The sequence below is a fragment of the Pholcus phalangioides genome, unplaced genomic scaffold, assembly GCF_987345545.1.
Source record: "Pholcus phalangioides strain wild (caught in Gottingen) unplaced genomic scaffold, Ppha-v1.0 ptg000039l_1, whole genome shotgun sequence".
Taxonomy (NCBI): Eukaryota; Metazoa; Arthropoda; class Arachnida; order Araneae; family Pholcidae; genus Pholcus; species Pholcus phalangioides.
In genome coordinates, this window is record NW_028301625.1 from 18,080,072 (window position 1) to 18,107,541 (window position 27,470).

General features: G+C 36.9%; 1 protein-coding gene across 3 annotated transcripts in view; it reads left to right on the plus strand.

Annotated features, from left to right (window-relative positions):
• dve (SATB1_N and homeodomain domain-containing protein dve) overlaps positions 1–27,470 on the plus strand; it is a 147,781-nt gene that overhangs the window by 78,533 nt on the left and 41,778 nt on the right. For 2 of the 3 annotated variants that reach the window (XM_089253584.1, XM_089253583.1), the window contains exon 3: positions 23,297–23,512. In XM_089253584.1, coding sequence (XP_089109710.1) covers positions 23,297–23,512 — 216 coding nt within the window. Of the gene's footprint in view, positions 1–1,581; positions 1,814–23,296; positions 23,513–27,470 lie in introns of those variants that run through there. The other variant, XM_089253586.1, reaches the window with a different exon arrangement.

Here is a 27,470-nt window from a genome sequence, read left to right on the forward strand (position 1 = left end):
TTCAACCCATACTTTGGAAATTCAAGAAATCAAATATCATTATAGGTCTTATTTCGGGCACAAAAAATCAATTGTTTCAATCTTAGACTGCAGTTGATCCGGGTTATAACATTCCCGCTTAGTGAAACTTATTTTCGTGGTCTCAATTCTAATTGTCATTAAGATTTTCTGTTTAAAGCATTTTCCGCTAACAACAATTTTTCGTGAGTGTTTTAAAAAACGTTATAAGCGAGATCCACTGTACTCACATAATCAATGTCACTCACATAATAATAGTTTGTTATAATATAAGAATTATATATTTTATAATTAAGTTGTACATTTATTTAAAATCCGTCACTATGGTATCATCAATCCACGTTCGAAATTTCATTCAAAAGTTTCACTTCCATGACGCGAGATTCTAACGGTATTTTTTTAGTAGAGTTTTGAATAGAAATAAGTATTAAGAGAAATTTACGTGCAAAAAAAGATAATTTCTTAAAGATTTATGGTTCGCTTATAGATGTGAGAAAATATTGTTTTGCGAAAACGTGACAAACAACCCCTCCATTTCTTAAAATTTCATCATTGATGAATGAAATTGTAACATTCTGATCGTAGTGGACTCTAGGATGATATTTTTTCCCCAAAGTGGTGTGTGTGGTTAAATTTGCATCTGCGGATTATACGGAGAAAATTACGGTATGTAAATTTCGTTTTCAATAAATCATTAAAACGATAGTACAGTATTGTGTCTTGGAAAAATTTACTGAACGCTGGAAGAATATAATACAGTATCTCCAACTAGCGCAAATTGTTAAAATCTTTGAACTTCATAGAAGTTCTTTTTTTCGTTAGTTACACTTCTGGTAGCTGCACCTTTTCATGTCTATTCTCTGGCGCAGTATACATAGGTGGAATTTTTCCCTCAGATTATCTCCTAGTTCAATTTTTTTTGTCAATGACTCACGCAAAAAAGTGCCGTAAATTTATATAAACGAGTGCCTCTCCCAGTAGTTCCATTACAATACTTTTGTCCATTTCTCGGAAAGCTTTGTCTCAGATCGATGGCCTCTCTTTTGTCTTGTCTTGTGTATAACCGTTTGCATGGCAGACAATAGGAGATGAGCAATGGAATGCATGCAACGAAACAGAGAAGAAATAACTACCCCTACTTTACCTTTTCTGTTATTGCGGAGGGAAGCAAAATGTGTCTATACCTGTGCCTTTCTCCTTTTACCTCCTTGATGTAAGGAGGAATAAAGGAGGGAGACACACTGAAGACGAAAAAAAAAAGAAGTAAGGAGAGCTCGCTTACCCCGCGGCTAGCCCGGAGATTAAGTTTGGCCTGGCCCTGTACGTAATCTGTAGCATTACTTCTCCTACCGCCCTGTCTGGATTTCTGGGCTCCTGGCGCCTTGGGGATTACGATAATCCTTTCCCGGGGATTAGGGAGGGGGGAAGCGGGATTAAGGGCGCTCTCTATCTGCGTGCCGTCGATGTTTGGCTGAGCCGCGCTTTCTAATCCCTTTTCAGCATGCAGGCCCACGCGCACGTCGCGGGGTGGCGGCCTGTCAGTCTGCCTTTTCTTCCCACGGCGGACACACACATGCTCGCAGTGGCTGCTGTCAAGCCGCGCTGCACTCGCTTGTCTCTTGTTGGCTGGCTGAAGAGTTCGCTCGCGCTCAAAACTGTTACTGTCAGCGCGACTCTGGCGTTGTTGTGGCCGCGACGTTCTTTTGTTCGGAGGATATGGAGTTGGTTCTCCCCTCCGCCGCCCTCTGCTCGCCGCAGGAACAGCTCCTCGACTGCTGTTGGAATACCAGCTTCGGTGAGTACTTGTGAAAGTCCTTATTGACGTAGTTGTTTACATCGCTCACAAAACTTTTGTCCGGGATCGTGGCGGTGCATCGCCGCGCTCGTGTTTCTTTTCCCTTTACAACTTTTGCCGGCCAACTTCAAAACCGTTCGCTCTATGATTGATCAAATTTTTGAAATTCCTTTATTCTCCCGCTTAATGTTTGTGTTGATGCTAACCTTCTTAACATTGCCCTTGTCATCCCAAGATAGTAAAATTCCATAATAGCCCAAGATGGGTCATTTTGAACCCAGTAGAATTGTATAGTTTTGACTGTGTCACCCTCCCCCCCATAAAAACGTATTGAAAATTTGTTTTTAGGAAATATGGATGTAAATGGGTGCTTTTATCATATTTTTAATTGAAACAATGACACAACAAACAATGAACACAGGAGTTTAATTAATTTGAATTAATTTTTTAATTAGATAAAAAGAGTTAGTATGTGTTGAGATTGAAATATACAGTTTACGTTGATCGCGTGTGTGTGTAATGTTATTTATAAACACATGAAATCTTGCTTACCAAAGTTGAATAGTTTTTTACCTTAAATTTTATTTACAATCCCCTCAATTTTGCTCGATTTTATAAATCTCTGAATACGTAAAACTACAACAGCTCTTAAAAAATGAAACCAACAAGAAATCAACTCTTTCTGCATAAAACAAAGTATTATGCACAGTAAACCCCCCCCCCTTTTAACGGATACCCCTAAGATGCGGTCACGTTTAATAATAATTACTCCTTGCATAATAAAAATATGTATTTCAAACCCTTGATTAATGGTCACTCCTCTTTTACGGACGAATTTTTTTGTCCCGCCTATGTCCGCAAAAGAGATTCTTCACCGTACATCTATGGCCATAATTGTACTGAATGATGAACCTTCTAAAAAAATGTAGAAAAGAAATTGTTACAATAGGTTTTTTTTACCATGTATATCCAAATATACACGGGACCGTAGATGGTTAAGGGTAAGAAAGTAATAAAAACAAAATATACTAGTATAAAGCAATATTGTTATGAAAAAATAAAAAATAATTTCATAATGCGACTAGTTGTGCAATTGTGATAAAGGCAACTATCGCGTTTAGTAAAAAAACAAAAAAAAAATGTATAAAAAATTCGTTTGTAACTAAAGTAATATACCAACTTCACTTTTATTTGCAAATGATATAAACATTATAGGCTGTAATTTCTATCGAAATATATTGAAGTCTAATTGGCAATTTTTGTGGAAATTAAAAAAAGATTGAAAGGAGACGATGTCTAAACACTTATTTTGCCACAATGTTTTTAAATGCGAAAAAAAGATCACGGAGACATAATAACTCTGCAAGCTTGGGCTTCAGCGGATTAAAGTTTCATTCAACACTATTGTTATCGATGATTGTTCCCTGACAAAAACACGATATATATAACTTATGAATACTTTCGAGAGAGAAAAAATGATGTCCAGGTTTTTCGAACCGTAACGATGTGTCGTGATGGTGTTCCCGGTTGACATCGTATTTTATGTGACAGTTCACCGATTGCCCAAAGACTGTTTATTTATGTAAGTTATAAAGCGATGGACTTTAAGGGTATCGACGTTGACCCGCTCGATTTTATTAATTAAAAAAACACAGCATGCTGGTTTTGTGGTTTTTCAAAAGTTGCATTTATTTATACAATATTTTCCTATCTCACGACTATAATTGTTTGGTTCTTACGAAAAGGAGGTTCTAAAATTTTGGCTGATTTTAATTATTACAAGCAAGGTAATATAGAATTGTTCTGTTCGGGTATATGCAGCCAACAGTAAGCTTTTAAGAAATCGTTGCCAAGCATTCGCATAATCATCAAAATAAAAAAAGTCTTTTTTTTTTTTTTTAAATAAAACTTTAGCTCTTGAAAATCGCACGTTCTTCTGATTCACTAAAAAGTTCCAACAAATTTTCAGTTTACTCTAATATAATACTGTACACTGTAATCAACGCATCCCTTTAAAATAAATTCCCATTCAAATTTCCATCATAAAAGTTTGATCGTTTTTCAGTAATTTCGTTGAACACAACTAGGCCTCTATCAACTTTATTATTTTTTTTTTTATACAAAAATCGCCACGTTTTTAAGACAAATAAATTCAACTGGTCGAATGGTCGACGCGTTTCGGCTCGTCAATGGAGAGCCGTCATCAGGACCTCGTGGTCAGAACTCACACGAATGAAGAGTGATGTAATTTTTGAGTAATTTTGTATAAATTAAATTGTGTATTGATGAGTAATTTTTGTATAAATTAAAACCAGGCAAAGTTACTCATTTTTTGTGATAACTTTATTATTGTAGATAGCCGAGTTTGTCTGTTGCTCGACACACAATAGATACTCGATTCCCTCCGTAATACTCAATTATTGTTGTGTTATAAAATTTATTTTGCTTTATTCAATGCCCCCGGGCACTCAGCCTTGAACTAGCTCATAGAGCATAAACAAGCACATAATGCGAGAAAATTTCTCAGACGATTTGTTGAAAAAAAAATCATTGTCCGCAATTTAAATGATAAAGTTTCCTCTCTCTAGTGGCGTTTATATCGCGTTTGAATGCATCGAAAAGTTTGGAATGAAAAAAAAAATTACACCATAATTGCATATTTATTCATTTCTTGCTTCTCGTAAAATAATCTTAGTTTCATTATATGTATTGCAACTTTAAAAATTTCGTTGACTATTCATTGCTATTGTTTGTTTTTTACACTACAAAACATTTTGATAATATGATCATTTTTGTCGCACCACGGTCGTTTTCTGCACACGAGGGCTAATTAGACCGGGACCTACAATTTATTGCCGATTCCGAACGGCAGGCTTGGTTTTTTTTATACTCATCGAGTTGTTGGTGCGTTAACCCCTCGATGGGGGAACTCCCTGCGGTAGCAATTTTTTGCTGCGGTCAAGTCGCCGTTTTTTGTTGTACCGCTGTGTCAGGAAAGTTTTCTGACAAGGACGAACCGGGTATCGAACTCGTGACACCTCTAAACACCCTTTGGTACTTTAGGCGAGTATCTTATCGACCGGGCTACCGCGCCCCACAAAATATTATACTAGTCGACCCATTGTTGTACGTAATGAAATGTATCGTGGTTTTCTACGATACCAATAAAGGTTTCCACTTTGATCGATTTGATTACGCACTTTTGCAACAACTAATTTTTATACCTTAATCATGGCGTCTATGATTTAAAAAAAATGCTAGTTTCTTTAGAAACCCTTGATAACTTTCAGTCTTTAGAAAATTTCTGGTAATTTAAATCAAATAGGGGTGGGGTGTCCCAGGACTTCAAGCAATGCAGGGCTGATGTCCATTGTGAGAAACTGCATAATAAAACTAGTCATCGGAAGCATTCCGTCTTTATCGAAATGTGTGTGAAATAAAAATCTATTCAAGCAGATATATGCTGATTATACTGCTATTTAAGTAACTCGCTTTTATCTCAAAAGTGCATTGTTTACATTTTCGCACGCTTTTCGATGAAACAAAAATATAAAAAAAGAAAAGAAATCTTTCTTCTTTTTTGGAATGCTCAATTGATTTCTTATTTACTATGATTGAAAGTAAGAGCATGTAATTAAACCCTGACTCAGAAACGGACAGCCAACGAACCGTGAGCCTGCTTTATGTATTATCCCATCTCTGAGTGAGGAAAGTTATACAAATTCCACATTTTCAAACAATACTATGAGAATCTCTGAAGGTTGAGTTGGCTTCTTATCGAACTTTTGCGAATCCGAACCATTTTTATTTCAACTTTCCCCTTTATTACTTTTTTACACGTATTACACTAGTGGTCACGTATTCACACACGTATTAAGGCAGTGGTTCTCAAATTGTGCGTCGCGGGCCCTATGGGCGTCGCAGTGAGCTGGCGATATGGATGTGTGCCTGTTCGGTGCTTTGAGGGTTCTTTTTTAGACTTTTGGGGGGAGCTGCTGCCGAACGTTGACCAAAGCAAGTAAGCCGTGGGTGACAAAAGTTTGAGAACCACTGGCTTAATAGGGGGCATATGGAATACGAGGACAGCGGGACAAATGTAGTAATTTGTTGTTACAAACTGCTACTTCATCAATCATAGGATAACAAATTTTTTGTAGTAACCGTGTGCCAATGTGTCCAGATTGGGGACCTTCGTAATACATAAACATTAATTTGAAGATTTTATCCTCATCATACCTCTCCCCCCCCCCCCGTATACCCTCTTCCTGAGGCAGTTTGTAAGTTCGTGGTCTTCAGGCCAAGAAACGACGTCCCAAGTCATATTCTGGTCCGGCCAATACTAAAACCAATTAGTAATTTTGGTATGACGTTCTCGTGTATATATATATATATATTATGTGAATATTCGGCTGCACCTTCAAACTGAAAAGAAAGATTCATAAATACTCTCTGTACATATAAAACATTGTATGCTCTGTTCTTCACTAGTTGGGCGGGGTGTTTAGATGTAAGAGTGCGATTTTCTGGCATCTCGTATTATTATTGCTGGTTGCTTCTAAAGCCCGATTCTTTCTTTTGTACTCTATGGTCGGCCTTGAAAGTCGGGAGGAGTGTGTCGTTTCATTGGGCGGAGACGCTATCGCCAACGTAGTTTTGCCATCATTCCTCCGCAAATTTTTTTTTAAATCTTATGTTTTTGGCTTAAGCCTTTGGTGAAAAAAAAACTTTTTTTTTTGTATCTTTCATCCGTTTTGTATAGTGTGTTGATCAGGTTTTTACTGCTCATCACGATGTGAAACATGAAAGCAATATTTACTCATCTTTTTCCATTACTAGGTATGCATTCTATTGTTGAATTCTTTATGAGGTGTCAGATTGGACAAGCTATATTCCGCATACGATTTTTAGGAGCCAGCAGCATTATTAGTTGGATTTCTATGTTGAAAAATTTTCCAGAGCCCTTGTAATTAATGTTAATCATTTAATTAAATTTCATTCATCTTATAATCGAATAGTTATAGATTTGTGTTGCAATGGTTATAGGCAATTTTTTGTGTGATGCTCGTGACATTTTAAATAACTATCACAGGGCTGTAACTAGAGGGGGCAAAAGGGCAACTGCCCCGTGCGGTAAACTTTAGGAAGTGGAAAATTGTAGGAGGGAACAAAAAGTACCATTATAGAAGAATCGAATTTGCAGTGGGGGGGAGGGCAAAATAATGTTTTGACTCCATTCCCAAAAATCATAGTTAAGGACCTTAATGTTTACTAGCTTGTGTAGGTTATCGTATTTAATTGTTTTGGGGGCCAACGGAGGTGTAATGAAATCATGTCATATAATGTTCAGGTTCACAAATTTAAATGTTTTGGGGGGCCAATAGAAGAATTTAATTATTTTTGAATGGAGTATGTATTAGTTTTTTTTAATAAGGATGGTAATATGGAAAATACGATTGGTATTAATTCAATTAACTACAGTGTAAATAAACTAATTAATTTTCAGCATCTCGTGCATGATTTCTTTGTGTAAAATTTTTGCCTGGGTTATACTTTACACAGTATATACACAACGCAAAATGAGAACGGTATTTTGCTTATGTACTTACGAGAACGGTCTCAAACCCGAACGGGTTAACATTGACTTCAGTGGAATTTTTGATTTTGCTCATTTCTTCAGCTTTATCCATATTGCTGTCACTACGAGATTGCCGATATACGAGAGAGAACGAAAAATACTTTGTTCCCTTACCAGCAACATGACTGGTCTGCTATATGTTGAGTTTGTGTTTGTTAGAAGGTAAATTTAACAGTAGTTTTGGCAAGAATATAAAAAAAACGGGAGGGGACTTGTGTGTAAAAACTGCATGGCGTATGCAGTATGTATACGACACTTATATGTAAGCATATTTTAAACATGAGGTTGATCTCTCGTAAATCGAATAATTTTACTTTAATTGGCGAATTGACGCCGGCGAAATTTAAAAATATATGGAATTAACTAAGCCTTTTCTAGATTTAAAGATGGGGGTTTTCGTGAACGACAGCATGGACTGTAATAACAAACTTCATGTGGTAATATCAACATCATCGTATATCTTCTGAAGTGTCCAGATAGTCCCATACGTTCATTTACTGCATGAAACCTTTGAAAATCCTTTGAAGTCTTTTGTTATCGATGTTGATTGCATTCGAGATAATATTGAAGAAAGGTAACAATGAACTTTCATAAGGGTGGGGTGAAAAAACTATTCTAGTACACAAAAATGTTTTTCAAAAACCTTTTTTTGCTCAAAAATCATTGAAATAATCAATGTCTGTAGTTACATGCAACCTGACAGGTAGCAAACTACGCCCATGATTTGAAGAAAAAACTTCCACAAAACATTTTAGAAAGACGATTACGATAATAAAAGAAAGAAAAAAGGCGATGCATCATTGAAAAGTGAAGATGGATTTGCTGAATATTTATCTAGAAGTATAATCTGAAATCTGTCAAGACGTATTCAACCCGTCCATAAGAAAAGAATGTGAATTTATGGTTTGTGTGAGGGTCAGATAGTTCTGCGAAAAAGTGGCCCAACGGGAGGAGAAAGGTAACAAAACAAGGGGATTACCGTAATGGCTACAATCCATTCAGTAGTTAACAGACCTCCCAGATCGCGGGAAAAATTCTTTCTCTTGACCCACCCTCGTTTTATCTCGAGTTTCGGTCTTCTGTGGCCATAGTTTCAGTATTTCCGGCTTATCGGCCTCTTCACGTTAAAAGATAACCTCCTTATCTTAATGCAGTTTTATTTCGAAAAGTACCCTTTTCTGTGTGTAGTTGGGTACCCTTCAGGATTCGGTAACTCATCAGATTCCCTTGGAGAATCTCGAACTCTTCTCTAGTACCTCCTGGGGGTTTAACCATCTCTTGTTCTTCGAGTTCTTGTACGCGCAGACATTCTACCCTTGTTTAATCTGCTTAGCAATTCTCTCTGCCTGTGTAGCATTAGATTGCCTATTTTCTTCATTATACTCCCCTATCCTCTTATACTAATCCCGAAATCTCTGACGCCCACTTCAGAAAGCGCGTCAGTAGTCTTTAATAATCTTAGAAGGATCCTGCCTAAGCCGTTTCTTCTTTTTTTTATTATTATTATTGTTTATTGGCCTTTCTGGCTTCCCCTTCCTTCCTGAATTTTTCTCACTTCCTTCTCACGAATTCTTTCATAAGAAAAAGCCAAATCAGATTTAGCTTCAGAATGCGCAAAAGCCATTTTTATACATTGCTTAAGTTTTAGTTGTTATGTGGTTGGGTAAAAGCGGGTGGGAAAGGAGAGAGGAGATAATGCCCAATCTCTTTTCCGGATTCTAAATCCTCAGACATTCCAAAACTGGTGGTTAACTGAAGATTTAAAGCCTGTTTTCAGCCCCGTCTCTTTACAAACGAATCTTTGGATCAAGGATTTATCGCGCTTTTCTGGTTCAAAAATTCGCTTCACTTCTATTATCAGGTGATGACCGATTTCCCCAGCTATTCTTCTGTTAAAATCAAAATACTTTGTTGGATTATTTCTTTGTTTCTCGAAAAAACACGTCATTCTCGTTATTGATTCGCCCAGACTATAATTTTCTTAACTTATTTTTATTTTGAATGCTTGGACAATGAGAAAGTCCTGTTGACATGACCAAAAAAACCTTATTCTTCTGAGTATCGGGCTTTCCAGATAACACTGTAATCGCTAATTTCATAACGTAAAAGTTGGTTAAGAAAAGTAGTGAAATGCGATTAAAAGACAGCAAATAAGAAATTTACTTTGAAAAACGAAACATGATAAGTACGCCAAGCACTTGCTAAATTACTTTCGATTGAAATAGTTTTGATAATTTTTTTAGTTTTACGAATGAAAAAAAAAGTAAAATAATAGGTATATAGATGAATTATCATTTTATCCATTTATTTACTCATTATTTACTTTATATAAAATAACAAAAGTATATACGTACGCGATATTTATGCGTCATTCATGGTTACATTATTAAAGGCTTGGTTTCCGTGTGGGCATTAGCCAAGGGTATCTACAATTTTGAGAGCCCCAAGTATCTTGAAACCTAGTCGGGGTGGCAGGGGTTTTTAATACTTCTTTTGCCGGGACCCCTTCCTCCCCACTCTCAAATTAAAGTTTGAGCAAATAAAATTGATAGTGTGCTTGCGTGTTTGAATGATATACATTTGTTGTCACTTTTTTTATGCGTACCGTCACATACTAGCAAAAGGACGCATAAAATTCAATTAGAAACCACGTCTATGTCCTGTATCCCTCGTGGCAAAACGTAATTACTGTTATAGTTATTGTATAATTTTTACAAAGCACATAGTTAGCCGAATATGAACAAATTTTTTGTTTGGTTAAATCATGCATGATAGAATGATGTAAGTTGGGGCATTCGAATATGAGAGGGGTTCATAGTTTGAATGGTGGAAATCATGTTTTTTGTGCATGTTATGTTGAATTGTTCAATCGTGTTTAGAGTAATAAAAAAACTTGGGCTTTCAAGAATCTGGGAACTGGATCCACTGTCAAAAAATTCTTAGTCAAGCTGAAAGATATCTCGGCAGAGGGTAAGCTATACCTAGCATCTTTATGTAAGCTAGGAGTTATCAGAAAATATAGGCCTACATAAAGTCGTTTTATTCCAAGTAGTGTCATTTATAAAGTTATATTTTAATTCGCCGAAATTAAGATCACTATATGTATTAACACAGTGAAACCTCGCTGCAGTTAACAGTGGATACAAAGATAAATCCCTCTGCAAAAATATTTTTTCAAGTCTTGTTTGGAAATGTCTATACTCTAATCTGCTGCTTCTCGATATAATGATAATCCCTTTGCAACGATATTTTTTCTTGCTCCGTAGAGTATCGTTATATCGAGGTTTCACTGTATATAAAGTTTTCGTCCTAAATATGCACAACTCTCGAAAAATAAGAATAATTTCAACTGCCAAAGTAGTTCTATTGCTGTAGAACCTGCATTACGTTATCCAATTTTTAAACGATAATCGTATTTTTTGCTTTAAAAAAAACAAACACACACACAAATTAATTTCATGCAACAGATGCATTTTTTTTTCTGGTGCTTGATAAGTTGTTTTTGTGAATGGATTCCACATGAAAATCCCCCTTAATGGGCACTTATGTTTGAGAAGTAAATACTGTGTATCTTTAATGAAGATGAAAATTTGATGCATGAACAGAGTTTAAAATTTTTTTTCTAAAAAGATCTATTTTTCTGCACATACTTTCGTAGCTGTTTTCTATTACCTGTTACGATTTTTACATGAACGATTGCTCCTCTACGGTCTAGCGGATGAAACGTTTCTTCTTTTCTTTAATACCCCGCTTTACTCTATAAAGATGGGCCATGGCCTTTGACGTGGTTGAGGACGCGCTTGAATTCTCCGCTTAAACAACCCCAACCTTTTCCCAATGATCCAACTGAGATCAAAATCCCACTGAGACTTTCATTATGGTCTTGACTGCTCTTGAATATGTTTTTCATCGCTCGACTTCTCTTCGTATCGCTGATTGTCTTGGGAGCTTTTTTTAATAATGCAATCAAATACTGAATTAATACACACATGAATATGGTCAATAAATCGAGAGTTGCTTTTTTTTTAAAATCGCATTTGTTTTCTTTCCCGATTTTCATACACTTGTGGGTGTGTATAAAAAACAACCAATTCTATCTTAATAATACGTTTTAGAATTTGCTTAGACATGCTCGATTATTCGATTTAATTATCGAATGCACATAAATTAGATGGATTGGAAGTCTGATCATCTCGTCATAATCAGTGTCTCAACCAACGTAAATAGGGATTCTCTTCGTGGAATTTTCCATTGACGATCAGCCGCCTCACAACCGAGTGAATGTTTGGGGTCGAGCTCAAACGCAGTAGAAGGCCAGTCAATTAGATATACAGTGTATCTGACGCGGGCCATATCCAATTATTCTATGAACCAAACAGAATGGTGGTACATTTATGTACCAATTTTAGACTGTCGCCCAGGGCAACTGCCCCCCCCCCGTCCTCCTCCTCCTCTAGTTTGGCTCTGTCCAGGCTTACGATTTACTCATGCGGTTGTTACCACAGTTCAAATTTTAAATTTATGATTTTTTTTTAATCGGTTACCGAAAATTTATAATAGTGAAAAATAGTTCACAGAATTATACCAATAAGTACACAGTATTGTTCAAAGCTGACATAAAAAGATTATAACTTTTCAACCTTTCAATTCTGGCAAGAAACGTTAATTTTTAAAAGATAAAAATCATTAAGGCCGCTGGACGGATACCAAACACGCCCAAATGGGTTATCTGGTTCAGTGCACCAACTTTTTTGATTTCAAATTTCAACTAACGCCGGTATTACACCATAAAAGTTTTATAAAAGTTTTTTTTATAAAATTTGAAAAATTCAACTAATAAGCTTATCGGTTACATTAGGGCGAATGTAACCAGTAGCCTTATTTACGAGTGGTCTAACTTTATTAGTTTTTTTCAAGATCTTTTATCAAGCTTTTATAGTATAATTCCGGCCTTAGGCATAGACGCCGTCATAATTGTTGGAATTCGGTAGCTCAGGTCGATAAGATAGCCGGGGCCGTTCAAGTATTACGTAAGAAAATTTTTGACCCCCTCCCCCCTGTCAGCAAAATTTCGTCATCAGCTCTGCCCCTCTGAATCCTAACGCATATTGGTGGGATCAGAGACGTACACGGGGGGGGGGATGATGTGTAGGGGGCCCAGACGATCAAAAATTTATTTTTTAATGCAAAAAAATATTTTTTAAAATTGAAATTTCGGAAGAAAATACCTTTATATGTTATTATAATCAATTTCTGTTAATTTCAATGTTATTTGAAGGCTATGTGAACACAAAATTTATCTTTAATAAATTCATTGCGACCCACCCTCTAAGCCATATAATGATAAATCGCATAAACGCTCTTGGCCCGCGGACCAAATATGACCTTGTTATATGATGCGGCCTGCCTTCCTCAAACCTAATTTTATAAAAATGAACTAAGCGGCACATTTACAGATCGCTTAAATTTCCCGTGATACAATTCCAGAACATTTAAGCGGCCCGTGACACATTTTCAGATAACTTAAGCGACGGGACACAGTTCGAGAACACTTGAGCGATCCGTGGCACATTTAGAGTTCCCTTGAGTGACATGTGACGTAGTTTTAAAGCACTTAAGTGGCCCCCAGTGCGGTTCTACATCACTCAAGTTACCCACGGCGCATTCTCAGATTATTTAAGTGATCCGCGGCATATAATTCGGATCGCTTGAGTGACTAATTTTGTGAAAATGAACTAAGCGGCACATTTACAGATCGCTCAAGTGTCCCGTGTTTCAATTCCAGAGCATTTAAGCGGCACGTGGCACATTTTCAGATCACTTAAATGACCTGGGACACAGTTCCAGAACACTTAAGCGATTCGTGACACTCCCTTGAGTGACGTGACGTAGTTTTAGAGCACTTAAGTGGCCCCCCAGTGCGGTTCTACATTATGTGTGTTAAGTGATCCGCGGCATATAATTACGGATCTCTTGAGTGATGCGTGGCACAGTTCCAGAGCACTCAAGCGGCCCGGACACATTTCCGTATCACTAAAGTGGGTCTGTAGGGCACTTATCAATGGAGGAACGTTACTTCAAGTGCCCACAAACTATCGAAAGGTTTTTCTCGTTTTTGGCACACCGAGTAAGATGCAATTAAGAATATTTCATATTTTCATAAAGGGTGGTTGATGACGTAAGCATTATCCAAACCCCCCTCCACCCTTGTCATCAAAAGTCAGCAAATCGGAAACCCCCTCCCCCATCGATGCTGACGTAATACTTGAATGGCCTTCGCCTAAAGTACCAAAGAATGTTTAGAGGTGTCGCGAGTTTGATACCCGGTTCGTCCTTGTCAGAAGACTTTCCTGACGTAGGGGGTACAACAGAAACGGCGACATGACCACAGAAAAAATTGCTACCGCATTGAGTCCCCCATCGAGTGGTTAACACACCAACCTCTCGATAGGTATGAAAAAACAAGCCTGCCTTTCAGAATCGGCAATAAATTGTAGGTCCCGGTCTAATTAGCCCTCGTGTGCAGAAAATGACCGTGGTGCGACAAAAATGATCAAATTGTTGGAATTCGGCTTGCAAAGTCCCGATCATTTGGCCCGCGTATAATGATTAACTATATTAAACGAAATAAATAGGTTTAAATCGTAATGCTGTACTGTTCTGTTAGATATTTGTGTCCTTTTTATTTGTTACCGGGTTTTTCACGACGTGGAATTTTTCACACAATTGATAAATAATTAATCGTATAAATGGTGTATAGTTGCCATACGGGCTACATTAGACTGGTCTTATGGTTTTTTCCTCTTAAAAATGAGCCGAGTAAGCCTACTGAATTTGGCGAAGTGCCATGCCATTTTCGTCAAATTGATTCCTAATTTAACACCAGTTGCATCCGTAATAAGTTGAAACACTGCCTCATTTCGTTGATATAGAAGTCAAATACGTGTTTCTCTAGAGTTTTGTCCATCTTCAATTATAAAAAAACACCAGTTCAGATAAAAGAGCCTTGTTTTTTTCCCGTCTGCTCAGCAAAGTTTTTCGAAATTCTGGAAATTGTGGGGTAATAATCCTTCAAGTTTTTACCTCATTCCTCCTATCGATTTCTAGAGATGAGGGTGGAGAAAAAAATTGAAAAGCCAGTGCAGGATTATGGCGCTTGCTCCCCGTTCATGGCTCTCATTTGGAGGTGGTCTCGAGAAAGGCGCTATACGGAAGGATCAGGATTTGCAGCTCAGCAGGAAGGATTAAGGTTGGCATACCGGATATTGGCTTTCCTATAGTGACAGAGCCTGCAGGTTTCTCCTTTTCTTCTACCTCTAAAAGAAGGGAATTAGTTGGCTCAGCCCTCCGGATCGTCATTAGGCCCGGCAAACTAGCTGTTGCCTCTTTCTCTGCACAACAGCAGCTTGAAAGCTGGATTTCTTTCTCCTCTCTAGTAGGAAAGGAGCACGATATCGATAGTGGTGATTTTGCCGGCACCTGTTCCAATTTGAAAGTAAAAGAATAAAAGATTGTATGTAATCTTGTTAAGAAATTCTACCGTACTCACAACACACACAATGGTAGCAAAATGAGTCAATTTTCAAAGTGTAACATTACAATCAAAATGCCAAAAATTTTTGAAGATTTATTCAGTGAAACACTACACTTGCGTATACTGTACACGAATAGCAGGTTTATTTTAATTATTATTAAGTCACCTCGCTTATGAAGTCATTTTTATTCCGGGGATGACATACCGAGATCTGAATGTATTGAGATTTAGATAATTATTATCGCTTCGTATTTTTATTTATCCGATTAAAGCTTGTCAGTTATAATGATGGAACTAAATAGAAATTTGTGTAAATCGGTTCAGGTGGATGAAATGTAATGTAGAGCGTATGCTGTTGTTATTCTAAGTTGTATGTGTTCAAATTGTGTTGCCGCATAAAGTACGTTTCTTGAAAACTGCAGGGTATAAGCCTTGGAAATGGCAAAAAGTGAATAGTTGAGCACAGTGATTGTTTATGGCTGAAAAAAAGTTTAAAAAGGGTTTTCAACCATTCACCTGTGTTTGAGAAGGGGATGGTTATCTGGGAAAATTCGAAGTATTTTAAATTTTTTTTTTTTTTTTGCTAACACAGCATCATCGTCATCCAGCCAGAAGGTCTCTGAGAAATTGTGGAAAAGATAAAACTTCTGTGTGAATTTATTTGAAAAAAAAAGTGCGAATGAACACTGCTGATCTGTACCGTGCAGTCAGCGAACGCTCATTCTCGACGAATCGTCGCTAAAAGGATCCGTGGTGCGATTGAAATCTAGGTGTGTGGGCCAATAATGTATGCCTCAGAAGATGGAATAGGTATTCTCCCCTCCTTTCGAATGATCTAATACACGACAAATTCGACAGAACGTGAAAACAAAACACGCTGATAGTCATGGCCCAATGGAACGTAAAATCGGGAAGAAGAAAAAGAGACGGAATGGGAGATACGATATACCCCGGCAAAACAGCCTTCAAGAAAACATCTGATACGATGCTATTGATAGATAGAACATTTTACATATTTTTACGTGGTCTCTAAGGTATTTTATTTTAGGTACATCTGATGTTGAAAATCGAACTATTACAGAGCATCGAAAAAGAAACGCGAGAAGATAACCACAGAATAATTTAAAATCCGCGAATTCACGAACTTGAAGTAAATGTGAAATGACCAATCAAGAATTTCGTAAAGTGAATTTTGATGTTTCAGTAAACGATATTTTGATTTTGCTATTCTAATAATGAGCACATGAACAGAAACACTTGAAGGAAGGTTTCAAAAGGGTCATGTAAATTTTTGTTATTGCAGAGATTCATCAACATTTCGCGGTGTGAGAATTCATAAGTAAAATCATACCTTTTTAAAGATGTTCAATCATTCGTGTTTAATGAGGCTCAATGGATCATGAAGAGATTGGGTGAACGAAATCGTTCTACCGTAAAGATCATGAAGATCAGCAACGAAGCAATTTCATTCGCCTTGTCATGAGTAAGCAGTGGAGCATATGGAATATTTTTGGCTGTGGCGAAATTCATTTCCTCGAGACACGCACTTTCATATCTCTTCGACATTCCCCCCCCCCCCCCGCTTCCCTACTAGTCAAGATGTTCAAATCTTGATATCCTATATTTCCAGAACGTCAATATGAACGTGAAAATGATAACGATATATATAATGTGATGAAGCAGTTTTGTTTTTTCCACAATTGTGTCTTTTTAACATTCCTATATGGGGTACACAGAATATAATGCATACTGAAAATTGGTACTTCGTTGTAAAGCTCCATCGAAAGCATAACACTTTGTCTTGTAATCGCGATTGATTGGCACAGGACTGTTAGTCAACATGTAAGATGTAGCAAAAAAGCAATTCTTTACTTGAAGATATTAAAATAGTTGATTTAAAAAAAACATATGTGCTCGAGCTATGTATTTTTCTCCCCGGATCTTACTCTATCATGAAAGTTTTTATTTAAGTAGAACCTAGCTCGTTCTACCATTTCACAGATTCCGATAAGAAAACACAGTCATGATGAAAGAAGAGAAGGAAATATTTTTTTTTCAAGGTAGGGTTGATATTTTTTGTTTTATAGAATATTAGCTTTCAAAAGGTGAAAGATACGAAACGAAAAACAAGAGTGATGAGAAAAGAGCATGGTATAATGCCGAATGATTCACTATACTAAGTTTATTGAGGGCGGTTTTCACCGACATGGTGTAAACTACAGTCACAATTTTTTGATAAGAGATCGACACGGATTGGTTAAGTTTAGGTTTTTTACCAATCTATGTGATCTCTTATCCAAAAATTGTGACTACAGTTTAAACCATGTCGGTGAATACGGCCCTGACTCGTTAAATAAACTTTACCATCAATTCTGAAAGTCTCAATGAATATATCAGTGAACTTCCAAGTTATATCAACTTTTTTTCGACGGAAAAGACGTTTTAAATTTGTCATACGTTGATGATGGGAGACGTGGCTTAGCGTTTTTCATGTGGAAGCGCAGAGGACTGTAAATACGATCGGAGACATAGTTTACTCTCGCTTTATAGCCTGATCTTAGTATATAGTATAGTATAATTTTTATTAATTCAAAATAAAATAACGGGGGACAAGATCTATGTGATATATATATATATATCTGTATATCTCGAGGTTTTACACCGAAAGTGTCAGAACTAAGGATCGGTTCGTTTCACAGCATACCGTCAAGCATTAACAGCGTGTTAACTCTTGAATGCGTAGCTTTGCATATAGGCAAAGGGTTCTTTAAACGTTCATTACTGCTGCCAGTTTGAAGATGAAAATTTAGAATCGCCTTTGCACATAAGGTGAAGTAATATTCTTTCCATTTTGAATTTGCTGTCAGATGTTCCAATTAACGACTGCTCTGTTTGTTGCAGAGCATGTGTGGCTGTGATTTTTCGCTAATTTGTTCAAGGTAAAAAAAAACCAAGTAAAAAATTTTAAGTTTGCAGTAGAAATTTTTTTCTCACTATAGTTTGAATCATAAAGAAAGCATTTATATATATTGGGAAAGTAATATTACTTCAATACATTTATTTTATATGCAATTTTTGAGGCTTTGCCCGTCTTCGATAAGGCCCTGTATAAGCAGTGCAATTCGAAATAAATTTTTTAAATGATTTTTCTGGCTTTCAATACGTGTCATTAACCATGAAAAAAATTATCAGTTCGAAAAAAAAATTGAGCACTTAAGGGGTTAAGATAATGTTGTGGAGAAACTTTAGATAAATGCTTTGGAGTGGACGAATGTTTAAAGTTCGAGCATATTTCGGCATCCACACCGATCATACTTTTCTCGCGCGTCACGCATTTTCGAATAGCTATAAATAAATTACACCGAGCTAATCATCAGCTAGTGAGCGGCCGGTATTCAAATAACCCTCGAATAAACGCGATAATAACGAGCTTTGTCAAAATAGAATAGACGCGAATGACATTTGCAATCCTCTCGTCTTTAATTTCTCATATTCATCGAAAATGTCTATGTATCTGTTTATTTTTTTTTCTCTACGTGACCACCTTCAGTATATCCCGCTCTTATATCAGCAAAATCAATTAAAATGCAGTGTAGTTAAATGCATGTGTAATGTTAGTCTGTGATTTCCTAACGATACGAAGCGAAAGTCAACACTGAGTTCTTTTGAAAAAACAAGGCAAGCGTATCGCGACGGTGGGTGACTTTCTAGGAAAAGGGCAGACATCTGCCCAGACTTCCGAAATATTTTCCCAGATCTGACGAACCGGTTCTTCCCGCTGCCTCAACCAATAGATTGATGAAAAAAAAAAAATCTTGCTCATATTCCTCAAGGGTTAAGCGTTTAAGGGGAAAAAACAGCTGTAATATGTATATACAGGTAGTATATAAGAAACATTAGTAAATGATGGCATGTTCATTACCTTTTGAAAAGGCACGCCGCCATTTCCCGCCGCTTTATTCATTGAGATTATGGCATTTTCACCTGATTTATTGATATTGTTATATTTATCGCGCAACACTGTTCTAGTAGTAAATAACCTTTTAGGCTGTTATTACTCAATTATTGCTGAAAAAGCTTTTATAATTTCATATATTATACCTCTCGTATTTAAAAAGGGCTTTATAACATAATTGTATGACTGTCAATCTAGGAGGTAGTTGAAAACTCTCGAGCTTTTACTGTGATAGTGTTAGGATCGTAATTTATCCATAGTAAACTTTTAGAAGAAAGGTAACGGATTTTTTTTAAACTAATGCATACTATTATCACATATAGTTCATAGTTTCACTGTTTTTATTCATTGCTTCCCCCTTCTTGAGAGATCCCATAGGATCCTATATTGTATTCGCAGTACGTTCCAGTTTGCCCACTTTGGGAAACCCTGATATATTATATCAGAAGTTTAGAGCACAAGGGGTATAAAACACATAGACTTAACATTGCACTTAACCTCTTCAAACCTGAACCAAAACTAACCATTGAAAAAAATATATATTTCGATTGATTTGTGTTTATTGTATGTCATTGTCCTTTTAAAAAGTAAAAAAAAATTCAAAAAATTGATTAATTACTTTAGGTCAATATCTTTACCAGGACCATTTGTGTTAGGTACCCTTACGCATACCTCAAAACTTGAAAAAATAATCATTAAAACTTGTTAAAAATGAAGGCACGTGTGTTCCTATGGAGCGAAGAGGTTATACCCCTCACGTGCGCTTTAGATCAGTTTCCCAAACTTTTCATTTCCATCGCCCCTTCAAAATTTTTTTCTCATATTTCCCCCCCCCCCCAACTCAAGTGAACCCATAAGATCCTATGATAAATCCGTAGCTTCGGTTCCCCCCACCCCGGACCAACCCATCTCCCACCTGCGCCGATATTTCCCACATTGGGAAACACTGCTTTAGATCCCCCATATATCGTTATGCAGGAGGTAAAGGGTACTATGTCCATTTTCTTTTCGATACTGGAATAACGCTATTAATTTGCTGTACTTTCGTTACACCACACAGAAGAATAGGATGGTAAGTCCTATTTCAGTAAATTACAGATATTCACTTTATCAAAGGCATGTCACAATAAACAAAAAAAAAAAAAAAAAACACCAACTGCTCACCTGTTAAATTTCGCTTTTGTGATATGGTGCCCTTCACCTACGCCACACATATATTTTGAGCGAATTTACATGAAATCGAAGTATAATCACGTTCTTTCAACTGATTATTAGAAAAGTCATTACAATGACAATCTTGTTCATTTAATTTTTGTTCGAGTTGTTTAACTTGATATTTTTAACTTCCAAGATTTTTGCACATTTAGTGTGTATGTCTGGAACTGCTATTACGAATTCGTTTTTTTTTTTTTTTTGTGTATTACATAATTTTGTTTGTTTTTGGGGGTTTTTTTAATCTCTTTATTATTTACATGGTTTTTATCAAATGACTGGACAATAAGTTTTTTTTTTGGAAAAGTTTCTGTTTTCACAACTGAAATAGTTATTTCATATGTAACTTTATGTGCTGAACATTAATGTAAAAATAAAGAAAAAGTTGGAAAGTTATAGTTTTCAAGGAAACAGATATTTTCTGCATTTTATGCCAAGGTGAACTCGGAAACAAAAGTCATTTGGTCTCCGCTGGGACTCGAACTCGGGCTCTTGCATTCCGTGCAAGCATGCTGTTAGGTTAGAAGTTACGGTTCTCTTTGTAATTGCATATTTAATTCATATATAGTGACTGTACAAACATATAGAAATCCACCATAGAAAAAAATGATTTTTTTAAGCAATATGATTATATATAAAACAGACGTATATAGAAAAAAACCGGTACATTATCTAGGAGCACAACGCGAATATGAGTACATGGAAATAGGATACTTATAACAATTCATTCTTCAGCGTATTCATTCTTCTTCGTTTTGCCTCTGGTAGTTCTGTTTGAGGTAACAGTGGTGTCGACAGTGTTTTGTTGAATTGGGGTAGAGAAACCCCATAATTAATTCACAAATCAGAATTTCCCGCATGAAAGCTCAAGTTGAGTACTCACTGGTCTAAAACGCTTCCGACACCCATGTCGAGCATTTTCTTGGTAATTTCGCAGTTGAATAGTATTACTATTCCGGATGTAACAAGGGTCATCGATTTGAAAATTCTCACTGACGAGCGGCGTAGGTTTTCTGAACATTGTTCAGCGGTGGTCAAAAAAGTGAATAGAATGCTTGTGTGTGTGGTTTCATTCTTAATTAAAAAGGTCTTTTCACGTTCTTCTAAAGCAGTGTTTCCCAAAGTGGGCAATATCGCCCCCCGGTGGGCGATGGAAAGGTCCAAGGGGGCGATAGAAGCCACGGGTATAACATAGGATCCTATGGGTTCGCTTGTGTTGGGGGGGGGGCGATGAGAGAAAAATTTCTTTGAAGAAGAGGGCGATGGAACAAAAAGTTTGGGAAACTATGTTCTAAAGTCATTCTTCCGCTTTTCCGAGGCTTTGTTCGTCCTGGACTGGAGTATGCCGTGATGTTTTGGAGACCATACCTACAAAGGAACATGGACTTGTGTGCCAACAAGAGCACCCCTTCAACCAAGGCTTGAGCTATGCAAACACCAAACATGGCCCCCGCTCTGTCCCTTGTGGGATATAAGCAGGCTACCTTGCGGCTGGGCCATGCTGGAAAAAGAAAAAGCCCCACTAGCCACCAAGACCACGGGCCGACCTCCGACCCACGCAAAGGACTACAAACACTAACACCAAACATGGCCCAGCTCTGAAGCAGATTACCTAGCGGCTGGGCCATGCTGGAAAAACTCTCTTGATGTCCGGGCCCGGCAGGCATCCCCGGCCCGTAAGTCACAGGACCCAACCCCGCCGAGGCCCTCATCGCCTCCGACTCGCGGCAATCACACCCCCAAAGTCCCCGAAAACCCCAGCCGGCCGCCAAGGAGCCCGGGTGGATCGCCCGCAAGAGACCAATGAAAACATCCCGAGCCATTCGCCTTCATCACCGTACTCTGTCCCTAACCATCAGCCAATCTGCAACACAAACTTCTCTCATCTTGTCTTCTGATGGAAGGCTTTTTTCATAGGTTCGAATCTGGAAATAGAACATGAAAAACAGGATACACGTGTACAAATTCAGGTCCAATGAACTATAAATGTGTAAGTGGGAATTATCGATACTGACCAATTGCTGGTCAATATCACAAGACTGAAGGAGCTGGGGGGGACTTCTCATTGCCAGTTAGAGACATATTTAGATATGGATATTATAGTCCTAATGATGAGATCAAGTCCGGAGAAATTACAAAGTTCACTTAAATATATATAGTTCAGTTATGCACTAGTGGATTCACCGGCTGTATACATTCGAAAGGCTTGAGCTATGAAGAAAGACTTGATTTCTTGAATATAGTTACATCATAACACCAAACATGGCCCCCGCTCTTTCCCTTGAAATATAGTTACATCAGAGGAATGTAGGTGTAGTGGGGATGTGATCGAAGTGTTTAAAATTTTCAACGGGATGGATAGGATAGACATTAGTCATTTATACACCGGCAATCGACTGCTTCAGCAAGAGGACACCAGTATCGTTTAGTAAGGGTCAATTCCAGGTTGTGGTGTCGCAGGGGGTCGTGACTTCTAACACAATTGATACGTTTAAAAAGTACAATAAGCATAGAGAGAATATCGAGACGATTGATGATTATGCATAACCACCGGTGTATCACTTTTACACACACTAACGTATAGAAACCAATTACGACCGAAGCCAAACGAGGTTCTACGGTATATCGTATCTCCCCAATAGCGGACATTCCCCGTTAGCGGACAAAAGTTTTGGTCCCATGGGTGTCCGTTATCGAGAGGTTCTACTGTAGTAAACAAACACACTTCACTTATGTCATTCCTTTACTAGTTAAATGATTATTTTCCAGCCTTTCCAGTTTTAAACCCTCACACACTAAATTTACTACAGAAGGTGAAATAATTTTTCAGTACAAATTTGTTTTAGGAGATTTCGATGTGATGAAAAATTTTGTGCTTCATTTCGTATTATATTTCACTAGAAAATACGGGGCGCTATAGCGCTTTTGTAATAAGTAATATGGTATTTCCAAAACAAGAGCCAATAAAAAATTTTCATAGTTATATTCGCATTGAGCAGATAAAAATCATTCAGAATAATATAGTTTCGTGCCGAATACGATTTCATTGTTGTCCAGTGTTATCCGTGAATCTTGCGTCACTATGTCACATGATTTTATTTTCCCATTAACTAGGATGATGGGAATAACTGAAATTTTGTTTTACAGGTCGATGGATACCCGTGCATTGTGTGATAGAGCAGGTTATCCCGCAAGGGCAACCCGATTCGCCTCAAGGAGCAACCACGGGTCCACAAGCAGCTACTGTGTCTGTGGTCTGCGAAGAATTTGCTATCATCCCTGGCGATTCCCTCTTCTCCAATTTGGTTCGAACCGCGCTCACCAAGTTAAAATATGATCCTTCTGACACATTAGCCGCCAAAGGTAAACTAAAGCATTTTATTATATAGTACATACATTTCAACCCTTCAAATGTATTGTGTCGCTAATAAGCTACAATCAATCTACAGAGTGCGTAGGAAAGTCCCTTTATCTTGGAAAAACTTTGCGAACCCTTGATCCTAGAAGCATACTTCCAACTGGGGAAAAGTATCTAAATAACTGTAGACCTCAGAGAGATACGTCATTTGTATTGAAAAGAGACTCTGTGTTGTATAGTTATTAAAATAAAATAAATTAACTTTTCATTAGGTCAGCCTGTCCTAAGAAACCTAATTAGAAAATTGTTGCCTTGTCTTCCCCTGAGCCCAACAAAAATAATTCCTTGTTTTAAGTGCAATATTCGCTGAGATTTGAATTCGATAATCGCTAAAAATGGGGGAAAGCACAGCACATGTGGCATGGAATGGGTTTGTTCGTTAGTTTGTGCGGTTCTTTCATTTTCAGCGATTTTTGAATTCAAATATCTAAGCGAATATTGTTGCACTTAAAAACATGGATTTATTTTGGGGCCCTGAAGTACAACTTTAAAACAACTTTGTAATTAGGTTTTTTAAGGCAGGGTGACGAAATAACTTTATTGGGTTTTTTATTTCAATAACTATAAAACTCTTTTCAATATGAATGGCGTATCTGAAGTTTACACGTTATTTGAATGTTTTTTCTAATTGAAAGTATGCTTCTCAGATTAACGGTTCACAAGTTATTCCAGGATAAATGGCCTTTCCTATGAACCCTGTATAATCAGTTATTTTACTTCAGTAAAAATGTTATTTTCTTGTCTTCTGGTCCGTAGAAACTATTAGTAAATTTTAAATTGAAAACACGGTAAAGAGAAAGATTGTAAATTACTATGATAAAAACGTGCTTAAACATGGTAAATTTAAAATTATAAAATAAAAATTCTTGCTTGTAAAGAATGTTCGTATTTTTTGACGTCTGATGGAAATCTTGGACGTGGGAAAATTTTCCAAAATCCATTCAACTTTATGATATCATTTCTCACATCTATTATGGACGGTAGTTAAGTTCATAGTATGAGATAACTGTCGCTGTATTAAATGCATCGGCATAAAAAGACGCACTCTTTTTTTTTTGCACTCGATCAAACGCAACTGCGTACAAGACAAAACTATTTTTTGGACTTATTTAAAAATAAAATTACAGAATGGTAATTTGTGATTCATCGATCATTTTGAAGTGAATTGATATGCAGAAAAAGCCACCTACGGGCATTCCCTGAATGATTAAATTTCTAAAATGTTATTGCATAAATTTTAAAATAAAGTCAAAACTAAACCATTCTGCTGTGCATTTGCTTGGTGCAACAGGCCCTCAATGACCGCCTCTAAAATGGAAAATCCCCCTGTATAGTGTGCATTCCCATATATCTAACAGGGTAGTGTTTCCCATCATGGTTTTTTCCTCGTTATCATTTATTCTAATACTCACCTTTAACCCCTTTCCCGGCACTATAGTAATCACTAAGCCCCGTATAAAATGTCATATCTTTTTTAATGAAGTAGGCTTTCTTCCAATTTTCAGCAGGTACGAAGATATGGATGGGTATAGGGAAAAGTGTTTCCAAGATATCTCGTCAGTACCGCTTAGAGGGTTAAAATTCAAAGCTGTAGGATAACACTTCTGGTTGGCTCTTTATTCAACAGTCTTAGTGTGTGTTTTACGGTCAATGGAAAGTACGGTCGAAGTACATTCTCTTATTGTGTTAAAATGGGATGAGGGTTCAGTCGGTTTAAGAAACATCTGCTTAATTAGGCAATTGAAATCACAGTTCTAAATTTTTTTTGTATACAATGCAGATGTCCCTGCTGCTTTACGTGATTAATTGGTTACACAAAATAATCGCGTAAGACGAAATTGCGTAAAATTAATTGAATTTAGCATGGATATAAGATAGGGATATCGGGGTTTCCTTCAGAGGGATCAAAAAACAAAATAACCCAACTTCCAGCATCAACGTTATTGCCAGCCTTAAAAAAATTCGTTTAAAATGCGATGCTCATATCAATGATAATTTACAGGGTCTCCAGCTCTTAATGAATTTCAATTTACGTTATTGTCGTTTTCTTGCCACCTAAATAAAGCTTACAACATTCATTAATTATAAATTTTACTATGTTAATTGTTTCTCTATCTAGCTAAAATTTTCTTAAGGACTATAAATGAAATGTAAATTTTTCTTGCGTGTGACTGCAGTGTGTAAAAAAGGGAAGATGAAAGTTATCAGGTCACAAAAGTTCGTGTTTTTTCACAAAGCTACATAACGTGAACTAAGAAAAGGCGGAAAGAGCAGGAACGTAGTTTAGCACCTCAGACACTAGCTAGTTATGCTATCTGTTGAAGAGATGTGGAATCATCTCTATATTTGCATAACAGCAGACCCAGGAATGATTTAAAACATTTTTTTGTCTTGGATTCAAGTAACCCTAGTTTATGGTATATATTTGTGAATATTTTTTCTTGCCATGAGGGCGGTATCATTCCATGTATTAAATAGGAGTGGGGATTAGCCAGTGACAATATAATGAAATTAGACGTCACCAGGTAACGCATCTGCTCCCACGTGGCATTCACGTTTACAGGGGTGCTGAAAAATACAATTGTGCTACAAAAAAGTTAATGAAAATTTAAAATTAATTTAAGAAATAACTCCAAAAGTAACTAATGATGATTTGAACTAATGATAATTTTGACTTCTTGAAAGTGATAATTCGGTAATTCTAAAATTCAAAATTGAATCCAAAATGATTAAAAATTAACTATTAAAACAAGCAATTAACCAAAACAATGAGAGAAATGATTACAGAATAAAATTCAGAATTTAAGAAAGACAACTTTTTTCAAAACTAGTGAAAGCTTATGATTTTAGTCTTGTTTGATGCAGGACCCTTAGCTAGACAATGTGATTCCAGTAGTGGCGTCAGAGTCTGCGTTGCAGTGGGTGTGTGCTCAAGTACTCGCAGTATTTTGTGTATCTATTTATTTGTAGTATTTAGAAATCGAAATCCCTCTGTAGAGAGTGCATAGCTAGCAGCACGCACGCATTTTACTGGTGAACCGTTGATCCTAGAGGCGTACTTCCAATTAGAAAAAGTATATCCAAATAATGTGTAGAACTCAGATGCATCATTCATTCATATTTCAAGGGGTTGTCTAGTTATTAAAGTAAAAACTTTTTATACGGACACCCTGTGCTCAAAACCCAATGAAAAAGTTGTTACCCTGTCTCTCCCGATGCCCAAAAAAATTTCTACGTTTCCACCACTGAGATATTTGAATTCAAATTCTTATAAAAGTTCGTGGGGGGGGGGGGGGGTTCACAGCCTAATTGGCAGTCCTACAACATTCTATAAAAATGCATGTATTCTTACATTATGTTTGCTTACTACTGATTAGAAAAGAGAGGCATAGGTACTGAAATTTTGAGAACCATTTTTTCGGGGAGTTAAACGGTAGTGAATTGCCTCATGGCAATAGATAAATTTTGTATTCGGGTACGAAAAAAAACCACGTTGTGATACCGAATAACATGGGTATATTATTTTGTGATTCAGCGGACGCGCGGGCTCTTTCATAGTTACTGTGAATGGGCATACATCATAGCAGGTTTCGTATGTCCTTGGAAATCCTAATTACTCCAACTTACCCGATGTGTTTCCCAATGTTTACTATGTCTCAAACATTTCAGCTACCTCACACGTTGCAAACCGAATTCTCCAACTCGATTCGTACTATTTCGAGACATCTCATTAGGAAAAACTTTAAATACCAAGTGTGCGGGTGTATATTTTTAATGTAAATACATAACGCGAAACTGGCAGTGATTGATTAAAAATGTATATTATGTGTTTTCTGCTCAGGTATACTTATAAATCTAATGTCTTTATATCGCTCTTTGTTACCAGTAAGTGGTTTAGGCTTA